The 13,482-nt window shown below is 38.8% G+C and overlaps 4 protein-coding genes across 6 annotated transcripts in view; 1 reads left to right on the top strand and 3 right to left on the bottom strand.

Moving 5' to 3' along the window:
- Positions 1-18: 18 nt before the first annotated feature.
- On the bottom strand, positions 19-2,091 carry LOC110053571 (nmrA-like family domain-containing protein 1). Its single transcript, XM_020759815.2, has 2 exons — positions 1,995-2,091; positions 19-1,094 (listed from the first exon to the last, which is right to left on the bottom strand). The coding sequence occupies exon 2, from the start codon at positions 1,090-1,092 to the stop codon at positions 193-195; it is 900 nt and encodes a 299-aa protein (XP_020615474.1). The 5' UTR covers positions 1,093-1,094; positions 1,995-2,091; the 3' UTR covers positions 19-192.
- Positions 2,085-7,972, top strand: LOC110053574 (uncharacterized). Of its 2 annotated transcripts, XM_020759819.2 has the most exons (6): positions 2,087-2,295; positions 4,293-4,385; positions 5,156-5,253; positions 5,643-5,740; positions 5,963-6,032; positions 6,535-7,972. In XM_020759819.2, the coding sequence occupies exons 1-6, from the start codon at positions 2,143-2,145 to the stop codon at positions 6,605-6,607; spliced, it is 585 nt and encodes a 194-aa protein (XP_020615478.2). In that variant the 5' UTR covers positions 2,087-2,142; the 3' UTR covers positions 6,608-7,972. The 2 variants fall into 2 exon arrangements, with proteins under 2 accessions (XP_020615479.2, XP_020615478.2); XM_020759820.2 differs by lacking the exon at positions 4,293-4,385 and having other exon boundaries at positions 2,085-2,295.
- Positions 7,584-10,689, bottom strand: LOC110053575 (transcription initiation factor IIA subunit 2-like). Its single transcript, XM_020759821.2, has 4 exons — positions 10,543-10,689; positions 9,039-9,143; positions 8,771-8,897; positions 7,584-8,302 (listed from the first exon to the last, which is right to left on the bottom strand). The coding sequence occupies exons 1-4, from the start codon at positions 10,612-10,614 to the stop codon at positions 8,274-8,276; spliced, it is 333 nt and encodes a 110-aa protein (XP_020615480.1). The 5' UTR covers positions 10,615-10,689; the 3' UTR covers positions 7,584-8,273.
- Positions 10,690-12,444: 1,755 nt separating this feature from the next.
- Positions 12,445-13,482, bottom strand: part of LOC110053572 (uncharacterized) — a 6,100-nt gene continuing 5,062 nt past the window's right edge. For both annotated transcript variants that reach the window (XM_020759817.2, XM_020759816.2), the window contains exon 2: positions 12,445-13,482. This exon is cut by the window's right edge and continues 716 nt beyond it. In XM_020759817.2, coding sequence (XP_020615476.1) covers positions 13,291-13,482 — 192 coding nt within the window. In that variant the 3' untranslated portion in view covers positions 12,445-13,290.

Here is a 13,482-nt window from a genome sequence, read left to right as displayed (position 1 = left end):
TTTTGTTCAAAGTGGTGATCCAGTGCAACTCAATGAGTACTTTATTCCCTTTGAAGTCAAAGTACATTCACGAATACATTTTTAAAGCAAGGAGACTAACATTCAAAGCAAGAAAAAAACTGCTGTTTTAATCCGAAATGGCAGTCAATGCCATCATTAAGTTAGTAAGGAATATATAAGCGACACTGTTCTTCATAGTTTAGCGTTGAAGACTGGTGCCACTTCAGTTACCCACTCTTTCAAAGTGGTGGGCTCCTCTCCTGTAATCTTGGTAAAGTGGGACATGTCTGGGTCATTAATCAGTGGGCACTCTTCATCAGTGAGCCTGTATATCTCTAAGATACCATCTGCATCTTCCTCGCTGAAACCAACCACGTTGATGAAACGACTCCGGGAATCTTCGTATGACATTCGCTCATACTTAATCTTCTTACCTAATATCTCGCTGAAGGCGGCTGCTAGTTCGTCCAGTGTATGGCAATTGCTTATCAACTTGTAGGTTTTTCCATAATGCTTCTTGGGGTCGGCCATAATAGCGGCTGCAGCTTTCCCAGCATCTGCTACGACGACAGCTGAGAAAGGCTTGGTAGGGTCACTTGGAGTACCGAAAGATGACTTCTCCTGAATGGGTCGTTTGAAACCCCAGTAGTTGTCGACGAACGGAGGAAGGCGGATGATGGTGTATGGCATCCCTAGGTTCTGTATCCTTGACTCCAACTCACTGTACTGTTTTCCATAGATAGTATCAGTTAGGCTAACCGTGAGGACACTGACTGTGAGAATGTGCTTGACGCCCGAGGATTTGGCCACTTCTGCAGCACCAATGGCAAGTTTGAACCCACTGGTTGGTGTCACAATAAACAGTGATGTCACGCCACGCAGCTGTTCACGCAATGCCTCTTTGTCATTCATATCAGCCCTTATAACTGTCACCCCTGGCAGGGTTTTCAGCGTTGCCACTTTCTCTGATGCTGGGTTTCTGGTTCCAGCGAGGATATTTACCTTGTCCGAGTAGTTATCTGACAAAGCTTTCACTGTAGCCGGGCCGATAAATCCACTGCAGCCGATCACAAACACTGTTGGCTTTGGCATTGCTGCAGGCAAAATTTACAATTGTCAAAAAATTGAGAGAAACAAAGAATTTCTTGACTCTCGACGGGAAGCAGGAGGTGTACGAGGGTGGGGTGGAGACCTGTAGACGTGGGAAATTTGAGAAGAACACTCGGATAGACAAAGTATAGATGCCGCTGGAATAAATTGCGCCACAATACAAATAATAAGAAACATTGTCCATACATGCAAGGGAAAAGAAAAGATAAAGGAATAAATGAAGTTGGATGAACAATGTGTGCTAGACCGCAAAGTCCCTGAAGCGTTACGATATCTATGACAAATGACGTTTAAACACGACATGTGGGATTTGAAGGTTAATCAATACAATAGCCTTCATTTGGCGCGAAAATATACTCTGATATTTGTCCTCGGACAGTATCCGTTCCTCAAAGTTCACAGTTTTCCTCGAGCTACGCTCGCGGAATACTGTTCGCTTCTCGGAACAGATAATGTCCGCGGACAAATATCCGTGCTTATTTTCGTGCCAAATGGAGGCTAGTGTTTATATAGAACAATGAAACATTGTTTGGGCAAGTTTGGGCAAAGAACCCTATGGAAGCATGCAAGGTGAAATATGGAGTTGTTCGGAAATCGCAACAGAGGTTTGTCAGCAGCTCGAACAACAGACTCACTTTGCCTATCCCTTGTGTTCTGCCGTCTACCTACGTGACGCGAGACAAGCACAACCCCGTCGATCCCACCCTGAACCTTCCTTGGTCAGAGAGTATCGCGTGACGAAGACTACTCAGCTCAGATCAGCTCAGCTCAAACAAAGACTAGCAAATGATTCTTTCTTAAGACACCTAATGGCTCGTAATCTAAAATCACCCTCCTCTATTTTATTTTCGAAGGCGATGAAACATGGTTTTTGTCCAACTTACCTTAACTCACAGCTACCTGCAGCTTAAACTCTCTTGTTTGAACGCACTTTCAACTTCGTTGTCTCACCAGTAGTTTCAATGCTAGTGCCAGCTCCCGCTCTTCGTGGTTTTGAACGCCTGACAATTTTTGTCATTTCAAAGATGACCGATGGCAACTTTCCTGGTGTTCTCTGATTGCAAGCGTTTCTATAGCCACTTAATGGCATCTTCGGAACGCCCGCAGAATGAAATTCTGCTTAAAGAAGAGGCGTTCCTCAAAGAGCAGAGGGCGAAATTAACTGAACAGCTGAACAAGTTGAAGGTGAGAATGTTTGCTCTCTCGTGATGTTCAGTACATGTATTTTCAAGGATGGAAAACTGCAATGTTGTAGTTTTCTTTGGGCGCTATGATGAAAACCGCCAGAATATGTATGAATGATATGAGCCGATCTCTGCAACAAAACACACCATATTGAATGGAAGAAGTTTAACTGAAACCATAAAACAAAACAAAAAAAAAAACACCCGACATGTTGAAAATCCTGATTGTAGAGAAGCTGAACAGTTAGCTCTCTACAAAATTAGGCTGTGAGCTTGAGCTTTGGAGCTTAAGTTGATATATCTCAAAGAGTTAAAAACTGTTAGCCCCACTGCATGCCACCTACAGGGCTCTGCTCCCCCTAAAAAATGTGAAAAATTGAAGCATCTTAGAAATGTTTTCTTCCATTCTCAGCAAAGCATGCAAAGTAGATTTAGATTTTTTAGATGTGTATGTACTTCAAAACAATTGTTAGTGTGAGTCTTAAGCTAGCTGTGTGTGTGAGACTTGAAAACTATGTTCAAATCCAGCTACACTATAGCCCGAGGTGGGGGGGGGGGGGGGGGGAGGGTACTCCCCCATAACACCTGTACAGGTATGCGCAGCCCAATGGGGTTGTGGTTTTGGGACCCCTGATCTCATACGGGGTATCCATTTTCGAGACGTTTCCTAGAATGGGGTATAATATTTCAAACGTACGAAAGCCATCAAATTATCAGCAGTCATTTGAAATTATTCATAGGGAATTTGCATAAAAAAAAAACATTTATTAATGAACAAATCCAACTGTTGCACCCTGTGTTGCACGCGGTACGCTATTGTAAGGTAGTTATTGTGCGGTTATTGTATGATATAATGCATTTGATAATGCGTGCATGGTTCTGTGTAATAAGGTTGCTGATTTGTGTAGAAGCAGCATTGTCGTATCTGGATGTCTAGGTCAACCAAATAGGGAAAATAAATTTTCAAAACAATGAGCTATTGAAATTTACTAAATTTGTAGAATGGGGTATAAAAATTGACCTATTTCTAGAGCAGGGTATCATTTTGACGGCAAATTCTTTTTAAAAAGGGGTCCAAATTTGGAAAGCCGGGTGGCACATACCCATCCAAATCATACCCAAGTACCCCCAGGCACTGTAGTAAGCCATCCCCATTTGATTATTTTTTCCAGTCACCCTTTCTTTTGTTAACTTTGGGGATTGGTCAAAGTCGGTTAAGAGTGAAGCTGAGGAAAGAAATTATCTTAAAAATATATTTTAGTAAATCAGAGTAAATACATACATCAACAGGCCTTAAAGTAATCATTCATTTTGCCCTCTCTCTGACTGCCATTTTGCAGTGAGCTTTTATCAGTCTTACATGTGTCTAAAAAATGTGTCCCTTGTGAAAAACATTCCAAGACCCTCAGGAATCATTAAATACAAGATTTTAAATGATTTTCAAGATATGCAAAGGGTACTAAAAGATAAGGTCCTTTTAAGGTTGTTTGAAGGATTTTGATTTTTTTAGTCTTGTAGTCTGTGAGTTAACAAGAAATGTCAAACATTGCATTACAAACTGCATGTGAAACAAACACCGGTCAGCATTGCTTGTGATTGGCTCATTTCTTTTGCTCTCAGATGGGCTGTCTCGCTGTTTCTGATCCTGTATACCGGTACTCGATTCAACATCGCTTTTCTGTAAAACATTGTTTATATCTATTCTTTGCCTATACATAAGCTGAAGCAGACAAAGAACAATTTCAGTATTTGAAAACGGTGAAATTGAAGATTTGTTCAGGAAGAAAAAGCTAGCACATTGTTTTGTGTCAAGTAATCCATGCTGCGGTTTAGCAGTTATCTTTTGCAGTTTCATCTCGCATCTGATTGGTCACGAAACAATAAACATTCCAGAAATTTTCTCTATTGTTCATGGTTTTACGGGAAAGACTGTAAATATACAGATGCTGAAAATGTGACTAACGTCATATGATTTTTCCACTGGCTAACATGTCTTAGGTGGAAGAAATGGCACTCATGAAATTGTTGAAACAAGACAACATGAATTCCCATCAGACAACCATGGAGCTGTTTACTAAAAATCCCCAAGTGGTAGGAGTATTATGATTATGTAATTTTTAACATCTCAAAGGTAAAAGTAAGTTGAAGTCTCTCTTCAGTCTCATTTGTAAGTGGCTCACATGATCCAGTTGTTGGTCATGTGCAACTCTGCTTTTGTTTAGCTTAACTCAGAAGTACCGTATTGCTACTCCTTTCTGGACGTCCATTGCAGAGCTATTCCTCGTATATAATATGCTGGTACTAATTTTCATGCTTCTGGGAGGAGAGAGGTACTGTGAGAGTAACTGTCTTGGACCCGACTGTAAAGTTTAAATATAATTTTACAAATGTTCAATGGCTATGGCCAGTGCTGAAATCTAGCTCCTGGTGCACTAAGCATTATAGGCACTGTATCTCCCACTGATGACTTTTTGAGGAGACTGTTGACTTACATGAAGCCTGACATTACTGAGCATAATTTTCCAGAAAATATCATTCCATAACCACCCCATGGAAGGTCACTTCAAATTCTGAACTGGTGTGGGATCTCAGTTAAAAAAAGATGCAAAATGTTTTAGAGGCATATAAGTTAAACTTTATTTTCAGAATGTTCTAGAGGAGTGTGTTTAGGACAAACCATGAAAGTCTTCTGTTAGGGAAAATGGATATCTTGTGACACAGTACATTGCTGCTATTTGTTAAATTGTTGAGTTGTTAAATTGTTGTCATTTCCATATTATTTTGTTTGCTTGTTCAAGAAGCATATAATTTAAAAACAGAAGATCAATTTGAGCTATTTGTTTTTCAAATGTTTTTGTCAGCCTTCATCCTCCAGCCAAAGAATTGATAGTTTTGAGTTAACTAAAACAGAAACAGAAGTGAATCATATTCCACTGCAAGGACTCAACACCACAGAGATGTGAGTTAGTAGCATTTAAGTATTTTAATTCATACTGATATATGTAACTTCAGAATGATAATAATTTTAAATAAGCTAGTTTTATAAAATGGCATTTACACTTAAATATATATTTATTATAACAAATAACAGGACAAACAACAAACTGAACTCCCACTCAGAATTCCACACTGTTTCCGCAGTAAAGTGATTTCCTTTAATTTAAATGCCATGTATACATGTACTAAATCCTGGTCCTAGTGGGTTCTGTATCATTGACCAGTCTTGTTCAACTATGTCTCAAATCCATAAACATACAAAAACCTTGACCAATGTCCAGCCATCCTGGCCTTTGTGTTACATTACTTGGCATGTTCAAACACTTAAAAAGACTGAACATAACTTTTCAGGAACAAAGAAGATAATCAAGGAGACGAGGAAGAGGAAGAGGAAGAGGAAGAGGAAGATGATGAAGATGATGATATGGAGGATGATGGCACCGGATACAGTGAGTGAAATTTATTTCAATATTATGTTTAAGTCACAGTCAGGAATTGAATGCTCAATCTCATCTCTTTTACTGATATTAAATATACTTCTGTTAATTCCTAAATAAATATTATACTGGTAAAATGTGCTTTGCAAGATGTGACTGTCTGTGATATTATTTGAGAAATCTCTTTCAAAAAAATTCATTTGAATATATAATTTGTGCTCTTGATATTTACAGGTCAACAGCTTTTGAATGCAATATCAAGTATGCACTATCAAAACAGCAGTGGAGGTCAGGAAACGTCCAGGTACAGTATTGGAGCTACAGTTAATACTGAGACACTTGCCAAAAATGTGTGAAGTGTGAAGTCATTATTCAATTTTCCAAGGCCCCCTCTGCCACATAGCAATGTTGTTATGGCTTTTGCTTATGTTTTCAACAGAAGGGCAACTGGTTTTCACAGGGGAGCAAAACATTTTGAACTGAACTTCTTTATAAGAAAAACTTTCCTCTTGATGGTCATGAACTAGGCGGGTAAGATCATCCTCACAGCTGGTCAATTTGCCCGGCACCCAGCCCTTAATGAAACCCCTGGTTGGAAATTGGTGGGTCTACTTTTTGATAGATCAACATCGACATTGTGTTGGGGGTGGAGCTCTAGAGGAATGACAAAATATCATATCCTGCCTTTCCATGCAGTCAGTCAGTTTGTCTACATAATAAAAAGAAACTTGCATGGTGGCTTGAAGATATAAATTCTATTTTATGGTAATATGTCAAAATTTTCTATCAACCATTTCCTCTGTCAGGTCTGTCCTACATAGCATACTGCAACATGAGGTTGAAGGCCTTGATGAAGATGACGACGACTATGTTCACTAACAATACTTATTATTTGTAACCCTGGAATGCAACAGCAAGGATTGAATTACACAACCATGCAAATTTTTGATCAACTGCTGCAAGAGTTATTTGATGGCTGTTCCAACTAACTTCACTCTACAATTGCTCTGTGTGTTGATCTTGTTTGATCTTTGTTCAAATCATTGCATATAATTGAAGTAAGGGTCATTCAGCTGTAATATGAAAAGAAAGAGACACGGGAGATGTTGTCCTTTGGGCAAGAATTTAAGAATTTCAATAGATGTGTAACACAATCACGTGACGCCAATGATTTGAATCAGCAATGCAAGATCAATTTACACTGCTACTGTACAATAAATTTAGCGATAATTATGGTCAAATAAGACTCCACTGGATGCTGTGGACAATGTTTGCAACATCCACATGCAAATGATAAATTATACTGTTTGTTTGATATTTTTTAACAGCCACTGACTACAAGAGATTGCATAAAATAGACCTTATTCATAAATGACGGCCAATTTAAAATTATTTTGTATGCATTTAAATAAGCCCAACTAACCTTGTTTGAGAGTAAAGATTCTTTTGAATTATCAACTCAAAAACGAGGTTAGTTGGGCTAATTTTAATACTTACAAAATAATTTTCTTTAATAGGCAGCCATTTCTCCATACTACAGTATTTTTATTGGGATCACACAATGTCAGTTGGCTAGGTTTTTGTGTTCAACTAGTAAAAACCTAGTCTGCGAGTACCGCCGCCACTGTCCCTTATCAATCCTGACTGCTTTGGGCATTTCTCTCCTTCAAACACCCAAAGATGTGGCTCCTTTCACAGGCCACGCAGAACATTATTATTGCTCAGATTTAATAAAGTGCTCTACAAAGTTTGGCCAAATTTCTTACAGCACTAACCTCTGTTGTCCCAGTAGAAAACCTTTCCAACCATCTGAACTTGACACATTAATTTATGATAGTCAGCTTGGAACAGCAGGTTCCAATCAAGTGATTCAACTTTATTTAACACTGTTCATCAAACAAACAAATATTATTGGCTTAGCACTGTACATATGTATATATTTGAATAACATTTTGTTTGTCAGTTTGGTTCCTTTTTGTATTTTCCAATAATTTTTAGAGGGCCATTTAGAATTACAAGTTGCATGAAACTGATTTGTGTCTATTTTGCTCGCTTCCTGTTTTGATGGTCTGAGCAAGTTTAAAATATATTCTGATTTAGCTGGACATGAATAAGATCATCTAAATGTATGTTATCACCTAAATTAATAGAAACAAGTTATATTCCTTGCACCTCCATGAAATATCCTATAACGAGTAATATTAATTTACTACTGTTCTAATAAAATAAATCCTATGCACTTGACCAACAGTGGTGTTCAGTATATGGCTAGATTACTCCATGTGACTTCTCTATGTAGGTCTACATGTGTGTTGCACATTCTTTAGGAAAAGACTCTTCCTAGTTAAAAGCAATTTTTGCCACACATTGATAAAACTGTAGTGAAAATATTGTTAGTTTGAAACCTATCAGTTCAAGAAAAAAAAAAGGCAAAATGTTTCCTTTAAAAGAGAAAAGTCACATCAATCAGCTGTCAATGTAGCTGGAAGAATCACTGCTGGTTGTTATGTTTAAAGCTTGAGATCAGAAACTGCTAAGCCATCACTCATGAGCCCCCAGCATCTGCAGCTGATGCTGAAACAGAAAACGGATAATACAATTTAAAACTGGAGAGTCAAAACAAAATGGTTTTCTATACAAAAAATAATCATTGTCACTTTATTTAGCGATTCTCAGTAGGCTTTACTGATAAAAACATAAACAATATTATATTCAGCATCTTTTGACAATGTGCAGGTCCAGAAAATATCCATGCTCCCCCACAGAAGGGATTGGAATTTACTGGGGGGTGGGGGGTTCTGTAAGACCAGAAAATTTAAAGAAATGTGTGAAAGCTTTATTGGAATTTCTAGAGGGGTGGGGGGGGGGGGGGGGTCTTAGAAAAAATCCCTTCCATGGGGGAGGTATGGATATTTTCTGGAACTACACAATAATTTTACGGGAAAAAAAACATTCTTGTTACAGTATCTGTAACACATTACTATGCCATATAACTCTGCTCAAGATATCAAAGTTACTCTCACATTTGCTGATCTTACAAACCTTTTCCATCACAGGCCACTACTTTCACTTTTTCTACCTTGACAAGTTCACCAACTTCTCTGAATTCTACATTGTTTAGCACAAAGGTCCAGACATTATCACAAAATCTATATGTGTTCAAGTGACCCTGAAATGAAAGAAAAAAGATTGAACTGTTTTTAACTTTGAAACCTTGTGACAATACAATCTTTACAACTTCTAATTTTCACATTTATGACTGCAGATTGACAAGAGATCATTCCACAACAATTCAGTTCTTTTAACATACCTTAAACGAAATTTTGCTCTTGACTTTGCTGGAGAGAGCATAGTTGATAGCCTTGTCAAACTGCAGTAATACTTGCAAAGCAAGCTGTGGGCTAATCTGCTGTGACTAAAGATAACAGAAAATGATTAAGAAACATTCTTAGATGGTTTCACATAGGCTTCCTAGCACAGGTTAAGACATTTCTTATCATTACATACCATTGTAACCTACACCCACCCTTTGGCATTGACCACATTTCATATCCCTATCCCTTCAAGAGCATAACTAAAAAGCCACAAGGCTGGAAATGTGTGAATTGATCAGCGCAAATACATGTTCAAGTAGCTGTTGTTGCAACTGTGTCTGCACTTACGTCCTTTGTTTTAAAACACGGCTTATCAACATATACTTAATGTAAACCTAAATAATTCAGGAGACTCAAGTTGCTTGCTTTGCACAGGGTTTTCACAACCTTTTTTCCTAATGTTCTCAGCTGGCTTAGTAATTGTGATATAAAAGCAACCATGTTGCAGCAAGTTTGATATCATCTGCGCCAACTCTCCCAGATTAATTCTCCAGAAGTCACCTGAGTACAGACCAAATATTCCAGTTTCCCCTATGGATCACTTAATCTCCTGGATAATATGACAGAAGGGGATAAAATACATTTTTCCGGCATATTTTGGCTGATTTCTGGCATTTCTAGGGGAAACGGTTTGGATAGTTATTGTATTTGTGTGGTTGGATTGGTGGAGCTCTACCCTGAACAACTTTTTTGGGTGTCAAGAAGGTAAAATTTACCCAACAACTCACAGAGATTTCCCAAATTTCTAGTTGCATAGTTTCTTTTCAAAATACCCTACATTCTATTTTTACTGAGCACAAGGCAGCTTTTTTTTTAAGGGAGCATTCAAACTCAGATATACTAAGCTTATCCAAAATAATGTCAGTTGACACTTTTGGAAAGTTCATGATAATTTAGGAAGAAATTCAAAAATGCTACAGTGCAACATCATTCCTCTTTGTTAAACAAAACAAAGAATATTCTAAGGTTCATTCTAAACAAGCTTCTCAAGTTCACTCCATGGTGCGACACAGACATCTCAGAGCGAGTCGATCACGAATGACATATTCCAAAAAACTATTTCAAATATTAACTATTGAAACAAAACTATAACATGTCCTGACTGAATGAGAATTGCAAGTTCATTTGCCAAAGGCGCTCAAAGGACGCCATGATCAGCCGTATCTTAAGATCTTGTACGGTAGCTTATACAGGAAGTTTCTGGTCATACAAGTCCTTCAATAGCCTCGTGCTTTCAAAAAATGAAGAATCTTTCTCTCCAAGACTAAATATGGAGACACACTGGAAGACTTTGGGCAGAAAATTGATCGTACAGGTGGGAATGAATCATGGCTTTCTCAGACGAAACGTGGCTGTCGAACGAACTGCTCTCTCAGAAACAAATGTTACACAAATGATAATTTTAACTCCCCAAAGTAAGAACAAAAATTGCCATTTTACCTGTATTAACTCATCCAAACTCTCCTGTAGACTGTTTCCCAATGTCGTATTGCGGTAAAGTTGATAGCTCATCTTCTAGCGCTGCTCGGAGTTTTTATACTGTGCTCCTTCCAGCCGCTTCCTTTTTTGGCTGTCGCACTCAGCCGCCATATTGGATTTGACCATATATGGTAGGGATGTTTCATCCGTTTAAAAATAAACAGAGTGACGTAATTTTTTCGGGTTGAGATTTCGGTGATCCGCCGAAAGTTCTCGCAAAACTTTTTCAAAAGTTTTCTTCACTCTGAAGGTAAAGAGTAAACAAGTACAAAACGATAACGACGGTAGTATAAACTCTGATATAAAGGTTAACAAGGCTGCCATGAAGTATTCATCAAGGACCCATCAAGTGACGCCAGCTATCGCTTCTCATGATCGCATGACACCCTCACGCAAAGCCCCGGGTATTTGACAATTTGCATTTTCAGTCAGTCAAATTCCCATCCACGGGTCAAAAATGTGGTTCAAAATGATCAAGTCATTCTAAGTGACTGCCCCTCTTCCGGGGACCTACATCTGGGATAAAATGAGTAAGGGAAAATAAGAGAAATTTAATTTCCCCTCGAACACCAGCTTTCAACTTCCACTGTGTCGCAAGCATTATTTTTACAGATTATTAAATTTAAGAAAAGTGCTCAAATCCTGGCAAACAAAACTTAATTATCGAAGACTCTTTTTCGCCCGCAACGTATATACAAAGAAGGGCATTGACTGGCGGGGGGTGGGATGGGGTCTGAGTATTTTGTTGATCGAACTTTGCCTAACTAAAATACTTAAAAATGGTTTAAAACAGCTTAAACATCCCGTATATTACATTTCAAAAGTTAACAGTTTTCCCTCTAGACCGGGATATCTGTTCTAATCAACACATATGCCATTAATTTTCCCTCAAAGTATCCCGTTTCCTGCTAATTTTTCACCCAAATACTCCTTATCCCGAAAATCCCTTATAGGGCCTCAATCTTAATGCCTTCGAGGTTCACCATGATCTTAAGGCAACTTGTTTAAATCTCCCCTACCCTCCCCATATAATGTCAAATTCTCCATGTCAATATCATCCACTGATAGCGCAAGAGAAAATGACTGACGCCAACGTCCAGCGCATCATCTTGTTAAATGCTCAGGATAAGCCTGGGGTATGTGAGGTGTATTCCGGAGGGTTCTTGATGCCGCTATTTGATCAATACATTAGAGCAATCATTCACATCAGAACTACTCTGGACTACCCGTTATGGACACCTCTATAGGCACACCTCTCACCATTAATATGTCCGTAGTAAAGAGGCTCGACTTTTTTGTATAATCAACTGATAAGTAATGTTGACAACACTTAATCTTCCAGACAGGCTCTTTCGTGCATGTTTAATTTGGTCGGGTTTTTTTTTGCGTTACCCGGCTCTAATCCTGTTCTTCGCCTGCAAGAGATCTGGGACATAGATTGTCCCTTCTCTTTTTGTGTTTCGAGTGGGCCGGCTTACCGCTTTGACGTAAGAAAAATGTGTCAGAATTTGTTTTGTGCAACTTGGATTTCAAATTCCCTTAAAATCATCGATAAACATCATGGTACACGCTCATGAGCCAAATTGAGGTGCTTGAGTCTCAGCTATTAATCCAATGTTCGGAGAGTTCTCAGCTATCAGCAAGTTTTGCAGATCTCAATCTCAGCAGCCGGTATTAGTTATATAAAAACGTGTAATTTTTCGGCCGACATGTTCAGAAACTTTTGACCAATTCTCTGCTTACATCTACACCCTTTTTCATGGATATACACTAGCGCTTCTAAATGTGATCGCGCAACTCGTTTTCTGGCCAACAAATAAAATGAAAAATCCTCAGGAAGACTGAAGACAACGAAAAGAAGCCTTTCTTAATGAAGTAGTTTTTATTTAATGCTTGATATCCATGTTCTATTGCAGCGTTTTGTTAAAGAGGCTTTTTAGAACAAAAAAAACATTAGTCGCAACTTTCATGGAATGAGCCAATAGTTCATTTCCAAGTTCCTTAAAATGTCTGTCTTAAATGTCTGTCTTAAATGTCATTCATATGAAAATGCATCTCCCCTGTACGTTCATTTTCATGCGAATCAAACTCATTATCATATGCACGCTTGAAGACTCGTGTTGAAACGGAGACAAACGGGCATTCGAAAAAACTTCCATGATCACTGGTTACGTTCTTTTGCAGACACTGTTACAAGTCAACGAGACTGAAAACCAATTGATATACCGACTTGGCAAATCTCGTTAGCGTCCTTCAAATTTAAGTCTACACCATTACACGGTTTGATTAAAGTCAATGAAACTTAAATGATGATGTTAAAGGGCCCTTAGTTAAGCGAGCGACATTTCTAAGCTACTGAACAAGAGAGTATGAGGGGGTAAGAAAGTTAATCCCCCATATATGGGCCTTACCCTCTAAGCGATTTCCAGAAGCTGTATCCAGACCTCCCGCGGACAATGTTACCACGGGCGTTGTGTAGCCGAGCTGCTTGGGCTGTTAACGTGACTAAAATTCGCGTCACACTGGATCGGCCATTTCTAATACCCCTAGAGTCTCTGAAGCCGGGGATGATCAAAAAATACCTTGAGAGAGATTACTCTATGAATAATGTCTATATGGGGACAAGCTCTCTTACCCCTGGTCCTCTTTTGCCAGCAAACTTTGTGATGTTCTAAAAGCCTAGTCATATTAGTTACAGTGATCACATTGTCATTTCGACTTGTGTTCTTTGCCTGGGTGACTCTCCTCCTTGTCGCAACAAAGGAAGGCCAGAATAAATGCCGCAAAACCCACCTCAACGCACACCAGGAAAATGGCCAGACTTGTCTCCACTCGATCAGCAAGAGCTAAAATACAAAACGTTGGGACGCAGATCGCCATACGATAGAAGACGCAATTGGA

Source organism: Orbicella faveolata, unplaced genomic scaffold (genome assembly GCF_042242905.1).
Source record: "Orbicella faveolata isolate gen_17 unplaced genomic scaffold, um_ofav_v1 contig_1, whole genome shotgun sequence".
Taxonomy (NCBI): Eukaryota; Metazoa; Cnidaria; class Anthozoa; order Scleractinia; family Merulinidae; genus Orbicella; species Orbicella faveolata.
This window is presented reverse-complemented; position numbering and strand designations above follow the sequence as displayed.